The 19,642-nt window shown below is 44.7% G+C and overlaps 1 protein-coding gene across 1 annotated transcript; it reads left to right on the top strand.

Moving 5' to 3' along the window:
- The first annotated feature begins 116 nt into the window (after window positions 1-116).
- Window positions 117-12,311, top strand: LOC136364583 (protocadherin-15-like). Its single transcript, XM_066324536.1, has 3 exons — window positions 117-261; window positions 9,821-9,961; window positions 12,195-12,311. The coding sequence occupies exons 1-3, from the start codon at window positions 148-150 to the stop codon at window positions 12,309-12,311; spliced, it is 372 nt and encodes a 123-aa protein (XP_066180633.1). The 5' UTR covers window positions 117-147.
- The last annotated feature ends 7,331 nt before the right edge of the window (window positions 12,312-19,642 follow it).

Raw genomic sequence — 19,642 nt, 5'->3', positions numbered from 1 at the left:
TGTGCCGGGATAATGGAACTGGTGGAGCGTGGGAATGGCAATCCCTAGGGGAGGAAGGGAGGAGAAACTCCACAAAACATTTGTGAACACCTCTGAAATTGTGTTGGAACTCCGGGACTAAGCTGTGAATTCTGGTTTTTGCAGGATATGAACGATTACTCGCCGGTGTTCAGCCAGAAGCTCTACAGGGGGATGGTTGCTCCTGATGCAGTCAAGGGCACTGTTATCACCACGGTCTCAGCTGAGGATCAGGATCCCCCGGTAAGGAAAACCTCCTGGTAATTATTCCACACCCAAGAGAGAGGGAACTCGATCCCTCCAAAGTGCTCCCCTCTCCTGTCAACTCAGAGCTTCACAGAGGAGGAACTCCTGTGGTTGTTTCATGTCAGCCTGGCTTTGCTGTCCAGCATTTGCAAGGCTGCCTCCTGCAGCTGGAAAATCAATGCTACAGCTCCTGTCTGTCAGGGAGCCTTTAGGAAAGCTCTTGATCCAGCTTCAGAGAATGAGAGGAATAGGCAGGAAGGGGAGCTGTGCCTGTCTTTGAGGCAGTTCAAGAGGAAAGAAACCACAGTTTTGTGAGGTTGTCACTGTTTGATGTCACAGTCACCGTGTACTTCCCAGCTGAGCTGTCCCAGATTGGTGTGGGGATGCCTTGGGAAGGCTGACCTGAAACAGACTGGGCAGAGGCAGAGAATAAAGTAAGTATTTATTGAAAGGCCTTTAGGATACACCTTGGACAGGACAGGGCCTGACCAGGGCTACACCCAAAATGGTCACAAAATGGACAAATGGTCAGGAGGTCTCACACTTTTATAAGTTTTGGTCCATTTGCATATTGGGGTTTAATTGTCCCATTCCAGCTCCAGGCTGTGAGGTCCCATCCTTCTTGTTCCTCCCTTCAGTCCATCATTGTTTGTGCTTTTGGGGCTGAAAGTTGTCCTTGGTCTGCAGCAGGGAAAGGATTTGTTTTGTGTCCCTGCTGTGTACAGAGCTGAGTGACACTGACTGTGAGCTCAGAACTGCACCCCTGGGCAGCACAGAACCTGAAACACATGAAAGATAAAACTTAAGGCATCAATGGGACTGCAGAGCTCACCAGCTGCACATTCCACTGGCGATATTTGAACCCAGGGCACTTGGTTTGGGGATAAAGTTTATTTTTGTCCCTTTTTTTTTTCTGCTGCTCCTCGATGAAGCCCTCAAGTGACAGAACTGGGCACATACCCCTGACTCATTGCCTGCTCTGAAGTTTGATGTCAATTTTTGTCATCAGTGCCTGATGAATATCAGTGACCAGATGATCCTTTGAGGACAGAAAAAGCCAAAGCTGTTCTGCCAGCCAGGTTTAATTTTTAATTGCCAATGTTTGGCATAAGAAGGAGAATAATCCTCAGAGGGAAGAGTTCATGGGGAATGTGCCATGCACATTAAAAGCTGATGAAATGCTTGGGCACAAATCAGGTACAGCCTCGCTAAATGTGATGTGATTGGGGTTTGGACAGATTTATTTAACATTAAATAAACGTTGATGCCTTACAATGAGGTCTTTTGGGCTCTCTTTGCCCATCCTGATAAAAGCTCCGTTTTATAATTGCCGTGTCTTAAGTTTTGAAGACTGAGAGATCATTGAGGGGAAACAAAATAGTTCTGATGAAGTACATTTATAATCCTTAGTCCTGTGCAATCAGCATTTCCAGTGCAAAGTTATTTCATTTTTCATTTAACGACCTCAAACCCTACTGAACAGCCTGTAACATTTTTGTCTTTATCACATGAACACCTGTTGATGTTTATATGAAGATTTAAAAATGAAGTTACCCTGAAGCCTCTAATAAATGCAAGGGCCATAAAAGTCAGCCAGCTATGGAGGAAAGCTTTTAAAGGAGGTTTTGAAAGGGGTTTTTTATTTTAATATAATGGCTGGTAGTTTTGTTCCTCATCTTTTTTACTTTAAAAATAAAACTACCAGGCGTAAATGGTTGTGTTTCTTTTTCTGCCTGAGCCAGCCCGTGCTACTGGAAAATCACTATTTGTTTGAAGCTGGTTTTGACATTAAATGGTGTCACAAAGTATTTGATATGAATTCACTGGAAATTTGGTTTAAAAGCACACAACCTTTTCTCTGCTCAGCAAGGGGACCTTGCTCTAAACTTGCCTTAAGGGATGGAATATTCTTAGTTATCATCATTTTATTTTTTTGTATTTTACCTTGTGTGGTTTGGGGGTTTTAAACCTGTTGGAGTCTTCTTTGCAGGGTACTAATACATTTATTTTATCAGTTCAGGGAAAGAAATATGTATCTATTTAAAAAAAAATAATTATAGCTTTAAAATATGCCTTTTTATAAGAGCCCAACTAATTTGAAGTCTCCAAGCTTAACTTTTCCTGTCGTTACTTTGCCACTAATATATGTAATTCCCATATCCAGAATAGAAGCCCAGCCAGCTTTTTCCATCATCTGCAATAAAAGCTTTTCAGGCCTAATCAGCTCCTCAGAGACAAGCATTGTTTTCAGCAATTCCCAACGTTGTTAAATTAGTCTGGATGCTGTGAGGATCCAGCTGGAAAGGGCCAGCACCTGTGTGGGATTTCTCTGCAGATAAGGCAAATTTGAATTTTTTTTCCAGGGGCAGAAGAGCAGGTTTGGGGGAAGGAGGTGGGAATGGTGTCAGTGGAGGTGGGCTCTCCATTTCAACCAACAAGTGTTGATTTAGGTGAAACACAGGAGGGTGAAAGACATCTGGGTTTTCTGTGTGCATTTCCTAAATGATTTAGGAATTTATAGCATATAGGGGTAAAAGTGAGCTTTTATTATTAAATTAATCCAACAGAACTCCATTTATTGGAGATGGAAATGAAAGCGTCCTTTGGTTTTACTTTTTAAAAATCCTCCCATTAAACCTTCACACACAGAGTTATTTACAACTCTGTGTATCTTCCACGTAGGAATGTGTATCCTTATCAACAAATCTGAGGGTGAAAATGTGGGATTTTCTTACTCTGACTGGTGCCTAAAACCTTAGGCCATCATTAGAATGTACTGTTGATAGGTGGATGGGTTTTGCTGCAAAAACCCTACAGACTTCTGATCATTACAAAGAGCTGCTCAGTTAAAACAGAAATTGTTTGTGCCAAAGTCAAGCACTTCCCTGGAGATACTTTGTAATGTTTTCATTTTAACCTGTGGACTTCAAAGTGGTCAAAACCTCTTGGCCTGAAGGCATCAGAGACCTCTGATAGTATTCTTCAGGTCCTTGGTGAAATGTCAATTAAAACATAAAACCCAGAGCTTTTCTCTAAAGGCCACAGCAAGATTTGCTGGGCTGTTTTGAGTAAATGTCACTTTAAATTCTTACCAGTTGCTCCTTTCTTTTCTAGTTTTAATTCTCTTTTCATTTGCAGTGACTGAGAATGTAAATTATGTTTTAATAGCTACTTCTGCATGTGTTATAAACCTGAAACTCCCTTCTCAATGTTGAAATCTGGGAAGTTTTGCCTGTAAATTTTGTTTTCGTGAAATCTGGTAAATCAACATTTTGTCCTTTGGTGGTTTGGAACAATTTACACTCGATTTTTCTACATTTTTAAAGTAGTAACAGTTTATATAAATACATTAATAACTTCTCAAATTACTTGGTGCATCTTAAAGTTGTTCACCATGCTTTTCCCAGAGGAGCTTCTACCTAATTACAGGTATAAGCAGGAAATATTAGGCAAAAAGCAACAAAACCAGGACAGAGGGAATGATGGAGATAAAGTAGAGCCATGGCTGCCAAGAAGAAGTTTTGGAACAGCTTCAATTCTTTCTAAATAACCGGTAAACCTTATAAGAATAAAAATCCCTGATTTTAAGCACATTGCCACTGGAATTGTTGAGGCAGCCAAGCACTTTTTCCATGTGAACAATCCCTTAAACTGTGAGCTCTTCCTCACACATCAGCTTGGGCTTCCTTTCCAGAGGTAGTGTCCAGCTGCAGCTGAAGGAATTTTTAATTTTGGGGGGTTTTTTAGTCCCTTGGAGGGGTTTGTTTGGGCTGTTGGATACTGTGACCAGGACAACTGGTGAGCCCCGTGCAGGGAAGGTCTGCCTCCAAAACAGCCCTGGAATTCCAGATGAGCAGGAGCATCCAAAAGCCTTGGCTAGATTTGTGCTCCCAGAGCAATTCCCAGCTGGCTTTGCCTGGCTGCCCACAATGGAGACAGAAATGGGATAAAACTGTGACAGAGAGAACTGTGGGAGGTGTCTCTGCCTGTGGGAGAGCTTGGAGTGAGGTGATCTTCAAGGTCACTGTCCCAGGCTGCTCCAAGCCCCAAAGTCCAGCCTGGCCTTGGGCACTGCCAGGGATCCAGGGGCAGCCACAGCTGCTCTGGGCACCCTGTGCCAGGGCCTGCCCACCCTGCCAGGGAACAATTCCTGCCCAGTATCCCATCCAGCCCTGCCCTCTGGCACTGGGAAGCCATTCCCTGTGTCCTGTCCCTCCATCCCTTGGAAAGAGTCTCTCTCCATGTTTCCTGTAGCTCCTTCAGGCTGTGGATGGCCACAGCTGGGTCACCCCAAAGCTTCTCCTCTCCAGGCTGAGCAGCCCCAGCTGTCCCAGCCTTTCCTCCCAGCAGAGCTGCTCCATCCTTCTGCTCATCCTGGAGCCTCCCCAGCCTCTCTCCAACAGTTCCACGTTCTTCTTATATTGGAGGCACCAAAACTGTGCACAGAATTCCAGGTGGGGTCTCACCTGAGCAGAGTGAAGGGGGAGAAGCACCTCTATGAAAACATTTCCTTTCATGTCCTGCTTTGCTTTAGTTAACACAAACGTGTTCAGATTTGGGTCCTCTTCAATATTTCCCAGCCTTTTCAGGGAAAGATTCCAAAGCCTGGACAAAGCCAGCACCTGGCTCAGTCACCTGCATTTCTGGATATTGCTGGCACAGTCTCCAGTCTCCCAGCCAGCACCCACTGCCAACCATCTCTTTTTTGGGCATTTAGATCATCCTTTGTAGCTGAAGAAATCGTCAGTGTGGATTAGTGTTGGATAAATCCTTTGGAGACAAGGAGGGTTTTCTTCCTGGTGAGCATTTTATGCCTCACTGAAGTGGCCTGGTAATGAGAGATGAAAAAATGGTTCTGAGTGGTCTCAGAGCTCTTAATCCTCCATAAACGTGGGCAGGAGAGCACCAGGAGCTGTTGGATAAATGCTCAGTTTATTTATCAGAGGTGATTCCCAGGATTGACATAAAAAGGATTTGTTTTTTCCTGTATATCCCTTTTTTGATATGGGTTATCACTGTAGAAGCTGGGATATTTCTGCCATGGGCAATTCCCCTCCATATCCTGCCTTTTTTTTTTTTTTTTTTTTTTTTTAATTGGAAATATTAATAGAAACAGATGCAGAACACTAATTTTAACGAGCAGCCAGCTTCCAGAGCTCCAGAACATCCCATTTAATGCTTTATCCATTCTCCTAATGCCTCCTGAGGCTTTCCTTCAGTGGAGCCCTTTTGTCACATTGGGAGTAATTGTCCTTATTGTCTTCCATGCACTCACTAAAAGTAAGAGGCTATGAGATATTTAATTAAAGATTTCACTGCATTTTAATTAGAGGTAAAACCATTTTCAGGTGGGCCAGACCTTGATCTTTTAAAAGCTCTTCCTGTGGAATTTCAGTGGCTGCTGGAGATTATGAAATGGGATATATGCTGCAAAATTCCAGTTCTTCAAGTAATTTTATCATCAGGCTTTAAAAGCAGATAGGGTAATTTTTGTGTTCAGCTTGCAAGAGTTAAAATTCGAATTTCAGGTCCTATTGTTGAGTTACCTACTAAAAAGCAAAATCCTTCAAATTTTATGTGGATGAAATTAGTGTGAATTTACACAAGTGCACCATTCACAACCCTGAGCTGATGTAAGACCCACCAAACTCATCCACCCGTTCTGGGCACTCCCATCTTCTGTGGTTGCTTTAAGTTACAAAAACATGGATTTTGGGGGGTTTAGCTCCCCTTTCTAATTTTTTTTTCATGGAAGTGGCTTTACAAAACTTTCCTTATTGAACTCCTGATTATACACGTGATTCAGATTGGAGTTGAAATCTATATATGGAGAGAGACCTGGGTACTAACTCTGTGTTCATGGTGCTGCCATTCCATACTGGCCCTTAGGGGTGAAATCCAGGCACACCTGGGATCTTCACCTGTCAATTTCCAGTGAGAATGAAATCCCTTTTTCCCCAGTCTTTCCTGTGCCTAGAAATTCTAGGGGTTTGTGTCTGTCACCAGTTTGAATCCCAGACTGGTTTGAGTTGAGAGGAACCTTAAAGCCCATCCAGTGTCACCCTGCCCTGGGCAGGGACACCTCCCACTGTCCCAGGCTGCTCCAAGCCCCAAAGTCCAGCCTGGCCTTGGGCACTGCCAGGGATCCAGGGGCAGCCACAGCTGCTCTGGGCACCCTGTGCCAGGGCCTGCCCACCCTGCCAGGGAACAATTCCTGCCCAGTATCCCATCCAGCCCTGCCCTCTGGCACTGGGAAGCTATTCCCTGTGTCCTGGCACTCCATCCCTTGTCCCCATCCCTCTCCAGCTCTCCTGGAGCCCTTTTGGGCCCCTGGAAGAAGTTCTAAGGTCTCTCTGGAGCCTTCTCTTCTTCAGACTGGACATTCTCAATTGTATCCTCCTGTCTTCCTAGCAGAGGTGCTCCAGCCTTTCTCCCCTGGAGAGTGGAAGTAGAAATTCCTGGCTTCCTGTGAGTTGCTTGCAGAAACACGGATGAAAACCCAAAAAACTCGTGGTGTTTCCCTTTTCCCCATTTTCCCTGGCTTTATTCCATTACAATTTTCCTGCTGGGAGTTATCTGGACAGTGCACAAGTGTGTCATGCAAGGCCCCTTTTCCAGGGACAGCCTTATCAATACTGGGGACATGTTTGTAGCTGTCACCCGTGTCAGAAATAAATGGCATTTCCCCCAAGCTAATGGAATCTTACAGAACCATGCAGCCATGGAAGAAATAATTGGAGCTGGATGAACCTTTTTTGAGTTTTATGTTAGTCCTGAATCTCAGGGAAGCTTTGGTTGGAGAGAATGAATGTGATTCCTGCCAAGCACAATCCTTGCTCTGTGGTTTGTTTGGGAATATTATCAGCTAGATTCAAGTTCTGCTGCAGACATAATAATGCATCTAAATTAATTTAGAACAGAGGCGAAAGATGATTAATATTTCAGATAATTAAAACTCACTTCTAAACAGATTTCCCTGGGAAATCTCTCTGGAGATTTTTCTAATTGCATCAGTGCCAAAATACCATGAATAAAAAAGTAAATCCCGATTTTGTTATTTTTCTGAAGTGACAGAAGCAAAGTGTACTTGATAATCGCATCAGGAACAACAGTAAACTGATGAGATTTTTGTTTATTTAATCACAAATTACCTGGTGTGAGGAGCTTTAATGATGATGAGGACTCTCAGTCTTCCAAGCAAGTTTGAGGCCATTACTCCGAGCCCAAATAGGCTGGATTGCAGCAGGTAATTTGCTCTTAATGATAACATTGAAGAAAAATGACTGAAGCAGGGAATGCCAGGGGGAAAGTTGATAATGAACTCTGCTATGCTGTGATCCCAGAAATTTCTCACTTTTTCTAGGATTTGCTCTCTTTAGCATGTGTGAAGTGCGTTTAACTATGAACAAAATCATTTTTTAATTTGCTAAGCATTCGAACATGCCTGGCAGACCCGGTTGGGATGATTAAAGCTGCTGATGGCCTCATAAACCCTGCCTGGGCTGGAATTCCTTGGAGGGCTCCAAGTGGCAACACTCAAATGACTTCTGTTGGGTCAGCAAAAACACTGACAGCATTTAGTGAGCACAAATCACTTTTGTAGCCATTTCCATTGCTGTTTACAAAAGGAAATGTTCTGTTTCCATGTTGTTGTGGCTGGCATGGGACACGGAATATATTCCCAATCCCAACAAAGCACATTCTTGAATACAGGTGAAAACCAGCAATCCACCATTAATGATGTTTTGGCTGTTTAAACACAATGTAAAGGTCAAAGCCTGATCTGAACTCGAGACCCAGAGGCTCTCAGAAAATTAAATCATGCTGTTGCTAGGACAGAAACATTTCTCTGCATCTACTCCCAAATATATTGGGCAAATAATTTAGATTGAATTTTGTAAAATGTCTCGCATCTCTGCGTATCCAGATTTTGGCATGCTGGAAAATCATTATTAAGACATGAGTGTGCAAAGAGGATCAGAGGGAATCTGTCCTAGACCCCCTAGCAAGGATGAGGAGGCAAATGAGACATCTTACAGTTACCTGGGAGAAGTCTTCCCGTTGCAAACCCTGGTTCTCATGAGGGACTTCGACCTCCCAGGTCTCTGCTAGAAATGAAACCATGCAGAGACAAAACCCTCCAGGAGATGCAGACAGAAAACATCCAGGAGATCCAGTTCTCTGGAGTGGTGGAAAGAAAAGGATCAAAGCCCAGCTAGAACTCCTCTGTCTACAGCCATAAAAGACAATAAAAAATGTTTCCATAGATGTCTTAGCCACAAGAAGTGGGCTAAGGACAATCTCCATCATTTATTGGGTGCCAGCAGGCCCAGGGCAGTGCCCATCCCCTTGTGCTGGCACCTCAAATCCTGGGGTCTGTTCTGGACCAGAGAGCCCTGGAGGGGCTGGAGCATGTCCAGGGCAGGGCAGGAGCTGGGGAAGGGGCTGGAGCCCCAGCAGAGGCTGAGGGAGTGGGAAAGGGGCTCAGCCTGGAGCAAAGGAGGCTCAGGGGGACCTTGTGGCTCTGCACAAGTCCCTGCCAGGAGGGGACAGCCAGGGGGGGTCGGGCTCTGCTGCCAGGGCACAGGGACAGGACAAGGGCAAAGGGCCTCAGGCTGGGCCAGGGGAGGCTCAGCTTGGCCAGCAGCAGGAATTTCTCCATGGAAAGGGTGCTGAGGCCTTGGCAGGGGCTGCCCAGGGAGCTTTGGAGTGCCCATGGCTGGAGGTGGTCAGTAAAGGTGAGACTGGTGGCACTTGGAGACATGGGTTAGTGCTGGCCTCGGGAGCACTGTGCCAATGACTGGACATAATGACCCCTGGGGGTGTTTTTTTAAATGGGATCATTGGAAAATAATGGATACCCTAAGAAACTACATCCTTCTAGTAACTGTATTTTCTAGGCAGTTGTTGTTAAAACTGTTAAATGGGTAAGTAGCCTTCAATTAGAGAATGCTGAGATACTGATGGGAAAAATTCCTCTCTTTGACCCTCTGGCAATGCTGCTTCTAATCCCCCTTTTGCTTTGGTGTTTCGGACATTTGGTGACACACCCAGGGGCTGCCTGGGCTCGGTCCCTGTCACCAAAGCAGGATCTGAATCATGGGGAATATTCCTTATGGGGCTGCTTAAAATCCATCTGCAGAACAGCATTTTCTTTAAGCACTGATAAGTTTCTTAAACTTTAAATGAGTTTTATACCAAGCCAAAATATTTTTGAAAGGTAATTTAACTAGCCTTAAGCCATGCCCATCTAATGTTTTAAAATTTCAGTTTTTATAAAACATTTCTGGGTGTGTAGGTTTTAGCCCTTTTCTTTCCCAACCTCTGGTGATTTTCCTTCCTCCTTTCTCAGGTGTCATGGAAGACATTTGGGGGGGATTGAACGAGTTGCTCAGGTCTGAGGAAGACAAACAGCAAATTTTGCTTGTGATGGCCTTACCAATGTTGCATTTTAATCCTGCAGGAGTTGTGTAAAAACCCAGAAATTCCCAATTTGCTTCTGTTTTTTTTTTTTTTTTTTTTGTTTTTTGTTTTTGTTTTTTTTTTTGCACTGCAGGGCACCCCAGCGAGTTGGGTGCGCTACAAGGTGGATGTTGTGCAGTTCCCCTACAGCGCCAGCATTTTTGACGTGGAGGAGAACTCTGGACGTGTCGTCACCCGAGTGAACCTCAACGAAGAGCCCAGCACAGTGTTCAAGGTACAGATCCCCCTGCAGTGCCAGGAAATGTTCCCTGGATTTGCTGAGAATTCCTTTCACCGTCATAGTTTTCCTTTGCTTTTTTTTTTCCTATTGCACAGAATGATCCCAGAATGGCTGAGGCTGGAAAAGACCTCCCAGATCAAATCCAACCTTGCACTAGATTTCCATGCAAAATCTCGATTCTCTGTGTTCCTCTGTTTCCTTCTTTTTCTCCTGGAAGGTGTTTTGTGCCATTGTGATTCCAGGAGTGTCTGGAATGGATGTGATTGCACCTGTTGGGAGGGTGGGGAAAACAGGGAGACAACCTGTGGGGGGAACCCTCATTTTCCCAGGTTCACTTCTAGCAGGGCTTTTGGGGAGAATCTGGGGAGAACTTTGTTAGAAGAGCAAGGTATCTTGTAAATAAAGCTACTACACAGCTGGGTAGCTCAGGAGTTCCCGTTCAGAAGTGTTTTAATGTAAAAACCTTGATTTTAAGGAAATTTAAATTCCCATTTTGTTGTCACTGGTCCTAATGAGTCTGGAGTGAACTAGTGTGGATTAAGGTATGGTTTTCACCTAAATCAGTAGAACACCTGCCCTTTAAGATCCATGAAGGGAGGGCGTAGTAAAAAATGAAAATAGAAGTGGGTCAGTAAGGAAAAAAAAACCAATACCCACAATATCTTGGGTTTGAAGTAATTTCCTTACTTGGAAACTTTCTTACAGTCTTAAGGTAGGTTTTTTCCCTTCTTTCAGTTACTTGTTTCTGAAATGAGGGTTAAAGAGAGGTTTATTTGCACACCTTCCATTATGAGGAATAAAGCTGTCCACTGTTTTCCACTCCTGAGTGTCCCATCACGGGCTACTGGAGCTGGAGCAGTCTCTGGTTTAGGACAGTGCTAATTTAAGTCCTTTTAAATGTCTAAGTAATATAATAAAACCCAAGGAAGAAGAGGATTTCTTTTCTTGGTTAACATCAGCAGAGTGAGACTTTTCTGTTGCTGCCCTTTTTTACTTCTTAGCACTTATTTTGTGGGGCTGCTTTCCAAAACTGGGATCTATCCCACACTGCTTCATACTAGGGCAGTAAATGGGACATTCAGCAAGAAAATACTGGTCAGAAAATGTGGATTCTTAGGGAAAAAAGCACAGAGAAGACTCCAGAAATCCGTGATGGGAACACTTGGAGTTGGTATTTGCTTTGAGACCACTGGGCTTGTGTCTGCTGCTGAATCCTCTGGGAATTTTTCCAGTCACTATTTAACATCTGGATGATTTCTGCAAATATTCTTGCACTGGTGACTTTCTGATATACTGGCTGGGATATATATTATAAAAAAAAAAAAAAAAAAAAAAAAAAAAAAAAGGGTTATTGTGGAATAGTTGGGCAGAAATGTATTGAAAATGCTCTGCTAGAATGAGGTGCAGACCCCTCATGGAGCAACCTCCAGAAATAAGGAAAAAATTGAGACAGAAAACTGGAAAAATGTCCATTTCCCCTTCTTCAGTGGGCTGGAGTTACATCCTTTGCAAGCAGCTTTCATGTGAAACTACAAACAGATGAACCTGCCGTTGCAGCACAAAATCATGGATTAAATCAACAAATATGCTGAAAAATTTTAATCAAAATATTTATAAGAGACCTCATTTAGGAGAAGGTAATTTGGTCTTTTCCATGTTTGAGGTTAGAGCATCTCTTTTCTGCAGAGGAGTTTTTGGAGGGTGGTGGGAAGTAATGTTAAATTTTTTTTTTTTTGTTCTAACATGAGCCCTTGGTTCTAGATATTAATGTCAGCAACAGAAAATTCTCACCCAGGGCTTTTCCTGTTGGTTTTATTGGGAATTACAGAATCTCAGAATCACTGAGGTTGGAAAAGCCCTCTAGGATCATCAAGTCCAATCCCCTCCGGTTCACTGAGTGCCACATCCAGCAGTTCCTAGGACACCTCCAGAGATGGGGACTCCAGACATCTCTGAGCAGCCCCAATCTAATGTTTAACAACCCTTTCCAGGAAGAAATTCCTCCAGTTTACCGTGTTTCTGGTAAATTTTCCAGCAGAGGTTCAACCTGAGGATGGCTGTCACCTTTTCCCTCCGTGTCTTGTTCTTACACAACGTGTGCCTTGCAGCAAAAGAAAATCACATCTGGTTTTTTTAGACCCTGCAGATGCCAGAATTGCTGGAAGTCAGGATGAAAAAATCCTCTTTTGGTGTGTAGTCAGAGCCTGATTTTCTGTGTTGTTTGTAGCTGGTGGTCATTGCCTATGATGATGGGGACCCAGTGAAGTTCAACACCACCACGGTGGAAATCACAGTGTTGCAGCCCTCGGTCATCCCACGCTTCACACAGGATGAATACAGGTGAGGAGTTCATTCTTTCACCCTAAAACTGGTGGTTTAAAGTCAAAATAAACTCCTGCTTGAAGGCCAGTCTGAAATTGAGCTGCAAAAATACTCTGTTGTGGTGGAATTTTACCGTCTGAGCAGCTTGTCACCCGCTGGAAAGATCTGGGCTGATGGTAATGGTGAGGGGAGGTTTGCTTGAAATTTTCCCCTCAGAAGTTGTTAGAAATATCAGTCATTTGGATAAACAAATTTTGTGCCCTAGAATTGGGTCTTGGATCACCAGGGCTCTGGATTAAGTTTCCTGGAGTGTGTTTTGACCCTCTACACCATTTTTATGAGGCATTTTTTGGTCCTCTACTCCATTTTTTGTGAGGCATGAGAGAACTCAGAGTTGACCTCCTCAATGTTAGAAGTGCAGGTGTTGGTTATTTTCACCACAGAGACCTGATTTCATAAATTTACCCTCTGACAATTCAATATCATCGACCTCGGTGTCTCAAAGTTGATCAAAAGCAAACCAAAAAGTGTGGCACAGGCTGATTAGTTTATTAAATTTTGTAACAGAGAATGTGTTCATGAATTTGGCATCTGAGCAATAATAGGAAGTGATAAGATCTGGGCAAGCAGCTTCAAGATATCAAGAAGTTGCAATGTGTTCTCTCTTTGCCACTGTAGTGACATAATCAGCAGCAGAATGCAGTGAAGTTTGTACAGATATTTCCAAATCCAAGGTCAGCAGGGAATCAGAAAGCAGATATTGAACATAAGTAGGGCTTCAGTAAGCCCTAAAGGATGGGCATGCTTAGCTAGTTTAGACAAAAATTCATTATCTGCACTCTGTTTGTCCTCATGATTAGAGTATTAGCTTATTTCTCACTTAAAGAAGTGAAAAATGGCGAAACCATGCCTCTCTTCTCATCTTGTATTTAACTTGGAACAAACGTGAAATCTGAAGGACCACTGCAAAATGACAAACTTTGCATTTAATAATAATCCTTTGCTGAAGGATTTCTCTGGGAAGATAACCTGGTGCTCCCTACAGTTCCTTAGGTATCTCCAGAGGTGTGCAGTGTTTGCTGCATTACTTTGGGTAACGCAGCGGATAAAAACGTCCATTTGTAACTGGAATTTCAGATCTGGTGTCTGCTGGAGCAAACTTGCTGTGGAGCAAGTCCAGAGAGGGCCCAGAAACTGCTGAGGGGGCTGGAGCATCTTCCCTGTGAGCCAGGCTGGGACAGCTGGGGCTGCTCAGCCTGGAGAGGAGAAGGCTGTGTGCAGACCTCACAGCTCCTTCCAGGGCCTGAAGGGACACAGGGAAGCTGGAGAGGGACCCTGCATCAGGAGCTGGAGGGACAGGACACAGGGAGTGGTTTCCCAGTGGGTGGCATTGGATGGGCTTTGAGGTCCCTTCCAACCCAATCCACTGTGGGATTGTGAGATTCCTGAGCCTGCCTTGAGCTCCAGTCTTATCCCAGGAGCTGGGAATGTTTTTTCACTACAGTGAAGAACTCTAGCTGTAAAAAGTAACTCGTAGCCCGTAATACCTTTTGATGACAACACCTGAATAACCCAGGTTATCTTTGTCCCTGTGAGCTCTTCAGGATTATCTGGACAGCCTGGTTTCCCTTTCCAAAGCACAGCTCCATTCCTGGGAAATTCTTTGCACTGTGTTAAGAAGCTCTTAAAATCTTTTGGGGTCAGCAAAGGCAGTTATTTATTTTCCTCAATGTCAAAAATAAAATGAAAACAACCCCAGAAGTTTCTGATTCAGCTCTGAGACTCAAATATTTGGGAGCAGGACTAGTGTTGATTCCTAAGGTTTTTCAGGGATTGTCACACTCTGCAAGCTGTGCTTTGTGTTTGGTTTGTTGACAGTGATGGGAGCTGGAACTGGCAGGTGTCACAGGACCTCATTTTGCAGTGACATGAGATACCTTTAGGGTGAAAGGCAGCACAGAGCAATGCTGCCCCTTGCAAAACGAAAAACTGCTGGATGCGGGTGCTTGAACTTCAGATGGATTGAGAATTAGTGGCTTTAGAGTGAATTAGTATTGATCTTTGCTTGTCTAATTATCATAATCTGGATGATTCCAGCGCTGTTCTCGAGCTGGTTTACAAACTCCCTTCCTGTGTATTTAGGGAAAGGTCGCAGTTGAACAGTTTTACAGAATGCAGCTGCAGCCTGCGCTACAAAATCAAAAATAAATACAAAACAGAGGGAGAGGGAGAGCAGATGGCGTAAGCAGAAAGGGAGATGAAAGTGCCACTCTGCCTTGAGCTGAGCTGCAGAGCCTGGCAGCTCTGCCAGAGGAACACCAGCACTGCTTGGAGCCCTCTTCACACCCAGGGAGACTTTGATGGATCATTATCCGTGTCTCAGAGTGACTTCCAGAGGAGACACCAGTCAAGTGGATGAAGGCAGATTGGTATTTATTCACTGGCTCTCCCTCTGCATTATTGCATCATTTGGGGCACATTAATTGGTCTCTTGTCCTCCCACCATCTTTGTTTGTGTTGTAAATGATTCTGGAGACTTCTAAACGCTGCCGTGCTCTCCATACCAAACAGCAAAGGGCAGCTGAGGGCTCTGAGATCCAGAAAATACAGAATGGAGCAGTTGATTTATGAAAAGTGGGGGATAAAATATAGTTACTTTCTAATGACTGTGAGATATTCCCCCTGAAGTCCCTCAAAGGGGATCATCTGCATCCTTGCCTCCTCTGGAGGGGACCAGTGGGAGGAGGCCAGGCAGGATTTGGGATGTTTCTCGTCCCAGCATTCACTCTCTCTTAGAAGCAGAGCAGCAGGATAGCAATCTTCTCACTCTTCAACTGCCTGGAAAAGGGTTGGAGCCAGGGGGGGTCGGGCTCTGCTGCCAGGGAACAGGGACAGGACAAGGGCAAAGGGCCTCAGGCTGGGCCAGGGGAGGCTCAGCTTGGCCAGCAGCAGGAATTTCTCCATGGAAAGGGTGCTGAGGCCTTGGCAGGGGCTGCCCAGGGCAAGGGTGGAGTCCCCATCCTTGGAAGAGCTCAAAACAGATGTGGATGTGGCACTTGGGGACATGGCTGATGGGGAACAGGGCACTGCTGGGTTCCCAGCTGGATATGATGGCCTTTGAGGGCCTTTGAGGGATTTTCCAACCCTGATGGCTCTGTGGTCAGCCCTGTGTGGTCCCGGTGCTCCAGCTGGATGTTCCCTGTGGAGCCCAGGAGCTGAACTGCAGTGGCAGTGTGGGTCCTTGTCTGTCCTTCCCATGGATGTTAAGGATGACTCGGAGAGAGCTGGTGGCATCAAACAAAGCATTTTCCAAGCCAGGCATTGTTCCACAAAAAACAAAAAAAGAGGCAAAAATCCCGAAGAGTCAAAGTGCTGGAGCGTGTGGACATTTAATTGGATATGGCTGGGCCACCTCAGAGCCTAGCTGACCTTTGGTGCCAGGGAAGGACACAGCTGATGCTGCTTTTGTCACCACATCTCCCTCAGGGTATTGGCTGTAAGTCAAATTCCACAGGTTTTCTACAGAACTGATGGAAGACATGGACAGTTCCAGTGTCGACAGCTTAGAGAGCCTGGAGAGCGGGTTGGTGGGGACAGGGAGACTTTCTCATCCCTGCCCCAAACGGGGCGAGACAATCCACATCATTTATTAAAGTTTTTAATGCTGGCTTTAATCTCACCCTGCTTTGTGCCAGCAAAATGGTCTCTGGATAAAGAACCATGGAATTCAAGAGTGGTTTGGATTGGGAGGGACCTTAAAGTTCATCCCATTCCACCCATGCCATGGGCAGGGACACCTTCCACTGTCCCAAGCTGCTCCGAGCCTTGTCCAGCATCCCTTGAATACTTCCAATCACAGCTCCTCTGGACAATCAAAAAAAGAAGGTTAAAACCCAATAAACCAAATAAATCAATTTTTTGAGAAAATCAAATCTGCCATAAAGAGCCCCTTTCCCAAGCTCTTCTTTCTTTTGTCCTGACTTCACCCAGATCACCTCTGGATCAAGGATTTAATCGAGAAGTTTCCGCTACTTCACAACAACTTATGGCAGCACTTTCATTTCTTAATTAACAGATATTAATTAGTAGCGCTATGAAACAGTGGAGACCAGATGTAGCTGGAACCTTAGATGAATATAAAGAGGTATTTTGCAAGCCTGTCCTCTTTATGAGCACGTCCTCAATTTAAAGCACTAAAAGTTGAAAGGGGGTTGGGGTCTTTTTGGTGTTGTGTTAATTAATAAATTCCACATCCTCTGCAAGGGGAAGGTCATTGCTCGTGGCAGAGTGCTGCTGGAGCAGGGAATGGAATGGGAACCGGGAGCAGCGTCATTGCTTCCTAATTAGTGCCTGTGGGCACATTAGCCAGGTGTTCAGTCATTCCAGAACAGGAGAAATGGGAATTTTGCAAACTTACAGCTTCTGTTAGTGTTGCATTACAGCTCCCCAACCTGTCGGAAGAGATGCGTCCAGTTGTCCAGCAATCCGAAGGTTTATGGGGAAATATGGGAAGCTGTGAATTCCTGCCTATAACTCAATGTAAATGTAGTGTGGAATTTCATTTAGTTTTATTTCTCTCCCAGCACCAGCACTGCTGTGGAAATGTGTTCTGCCTAAAAAGAGAGGTCTGGGGACACGTGGAGCTCGCTCTCCCTCGGTGGAAGAGACGATGTAATGTTTTCCACCCAATTAAATCCTTCAGTGTTGGAGTTAAGCACCATCCAAGCAAAAGGATTTCACACAACAAAATCATAGAGCTGTATCAGGTCAATTATTGCAAGAGATTTTTCCCCAGTTCCCTGGTTTCCTGCTGTTCAGTCACAGAGTTTTCTTCATTGGGAAAACAGGGAATGGTGAGCCCTGCACAGAGACGTGAGGGTAGGGACTGCCATTCCACAGCTGGAATCTCTGTAACTTGGTGCTTCCTTCAGAAAGGTGGAAAAAGCCTCCACAGTGCTCTGGGCTGGAGCTCAGGAATTGGGAAAAGTGGTCCTTTCCAACTTAGGATGTTCCATGGTTCTCAATATCTGTGAATGGCTGAGGCCTTGATGAATCAGAGAATTCCAGAGTGGTTTTGGCTGGAAGACACTTTAAATCCCATCCAGTCTCTCCCCTGCCATAGGCAGGGACACCTTCCACTGTCCCAGGCTGCTCCAAGCCCCAAAGTCCAACCTGGCCTTGGGCACTGCCAGGACATCAATTCCACCTTAGATCCTTTTCCATCAGGCTGCTCCTCAGCTGCATTTCTTTAAACCTTTGTTTACTGAAGTTTCCCTTTTCCCCTCCTAGCACAGCTCCCTTTGGTTTTTCTCCTGTTAGGGATCATTTTCCCCTCAGGAATCGTTTTTCCTTTCTTGTCAGAGTCCGCAGGGGCCTAATTTTGTCCCTCAAAAGTGTTTTCTCCCTTAAAATGATCTGTTTAACACCGGTAGATTTAGAGCATACATTTGTATCATCCTTTTCCCAGCATATCCAGATCCTACCTCTGCTTTTCCCACCCTTACTAAGATGGAATTAACATTTATTCAGGGAGGAGCACAGGCAACCTTCTAGTTGCAGCATTTTTGAGATGTGGGGGTAAAAGCAGTCAATGTTTTCCTTACACTTAAGCTGGAGCTTCCAATGTACATTTAGAATTTGCATCCCACATCAGAAAAGACACTGAAGATCATCAAGTCCCACCATCAACCAGCACCAATGTGTTCCCCACCATGTCCCCAAGTGCCATCCACATATTTTATCAACACCTCCAGCCATGGGCACTCCAAAGCTCCCTGGGCAGCCCCTGCCAAGGCCTCAGCACCCTTTCCATGGAGAAATTCCTGCTGCTGGCCAAGCTGAGCCTCCCCTGGCCCAGCCTGAGGCCCTTTGCCCTTGTCCTGTCCCTGTTCCCTGGCAGCAGAGCCCGACCCCCCTGGCTGTCCCCTCCTGGCAGGGACTTGTGCAGAGCCACAAGGTCCCCCCTGAGCCTCCTTTGCTCCAGGCTGAGCCCCTTTCCCAGCTCCCTCAGCCTCTGCTGGGGCTCCAGCCCCTTCCCCAGCTCCCTGCCCTGCCCTGGAATTGTTTTGAAATATTTGAAACATCTTCAGTGATATGGCTCCTCTGAACTTCTGAATTCACCACTGTCTCAAATCTATGATCTCTGATTCCTTCCCAAGACCCACATTCCCAGGATTCACAACCATCCCATCCCGGATGTAAGGTCCCTTGTAATAAATGACAATCCGCCAGCATCCTACAGATCTTAGAGATAAACCACAATTAATGGTCACTTTAGTACCCATCCCACCTCAGCCTTATCCAGAGTTTTACTCTTCCCTTCTCCACACAACCACCCTGTGACCATGACAACTTTAATCTGTTCCCAGACCGCTGTTTCATCCATTCCCATGGTATTTTTTTTTCCATGGCCATCACAGCAGTTTAGGCCCTTTGATTCACTTTAACTTTTCCACAGGAAAAATAAATGGTATCTTGGAGTGTCCAGGATGGGATGGAGATCAGGAGAGACCTCACTGATTTCTCTGAGCATGAAACCACAGAATGGGTTTGTCCCTCAGAAAATAAACAAAGCAACCAAAAAGAAGAACAAGATTAAAATAAAGACATTATTTATGCACGTAAATACTGAAAATATATACAAATTAAAAAAAAAAATCTCTGCATTTGCTATATCCTAATTATCTGTGTTTTGATCAGAATGGAAAAGGGACAGTACGTCTCAAATACATTGCAGGGAACAACTACTGGAAGTCCAAGTGAAATTTTAACTTTTCCTCTCTACTTTACTACTTTTTCTTTTTCTGCACTATACACATCACTCCCAGCCCATTTCCAATTTGCCTTATAGCCAATATGCTTTAAATTCACCATGAAACTTGTCTATCTCCAAAAGCACGAAGCTGAGATTTAATAAAAAATTAAATTTCAAGCCAGCAAACCCAATAATAATTGGGAAAATTGGTTTAGAGCTGAAGCTTAATAGTGGGATGTGAATGGATTCCATATGAGCCACTTCAGTTGCCTCTACTTTGTGGACTTTATATTTTATATCTATTTATACAGAATATTATAACACAAAAATATTTGTATATCTATATTTTAATTTATGGGATCCATAAAAAACCCTTCAGAAATTAAGTTTTGGTGCTGTTTAATTACATTGTTCACCTCAACTTAATTAACATTGAGGGTATTTTTATTCTTAGGGTGGTGAGAGGGCCAGAGCAGCTGTGGCTGCCCCTGGATCCCTGGCAGTGCCCAAGGCCAGGCTGGACTTTGGGGCTTGGAGCAGCCTGGGACAGTGGAAGGTGTCCCTGCACATGGCAGGGGGTGGCACTGGATGGGATTTAA

This window comes from Sylvia atricapilla, chromosome 8 (assembly GCF_009819655.1).
Source record: "Sylvia atricapilla isolate bSylAtr1 chromosome 8, bSylAtr1.pri, whole genome shotgun sequence".
Classification (NCBI taxonomy): Eukaryota; Metazoa; Chordata; class Aves; order Passeriformes; family Sylviidae; genus Sylvia; species Sylvia atricapilla.
This window is presented reverse-complemented; position numbering and strand designations above follow the sequence as displayed.

Bases quoted from the DNA above. Each gene is read 5' to 3' on its own strand.
- LOC136364583 (XM_066324536.1), top strand. From the start codon at position 148: ATGAACGATTACTCGCCGGTGTTCAGCCAGAAGCTCTACAGGGGGATG. The intron at 262-9,820 runs GTAAGGAAAACC...TTTGCACTGCAG, and splicing joins CTGAGGATCAGGATCCCCCG to GGCACCCCAGCGAGTTGGGT. The intron at 9,962-12,194 runs GTACAGATCCCC...TGTTGTTTGTAG, and splicing joins AGCCCAGCACAGTGTTCAAG to CTGGTGGTCATTGCCTATGA.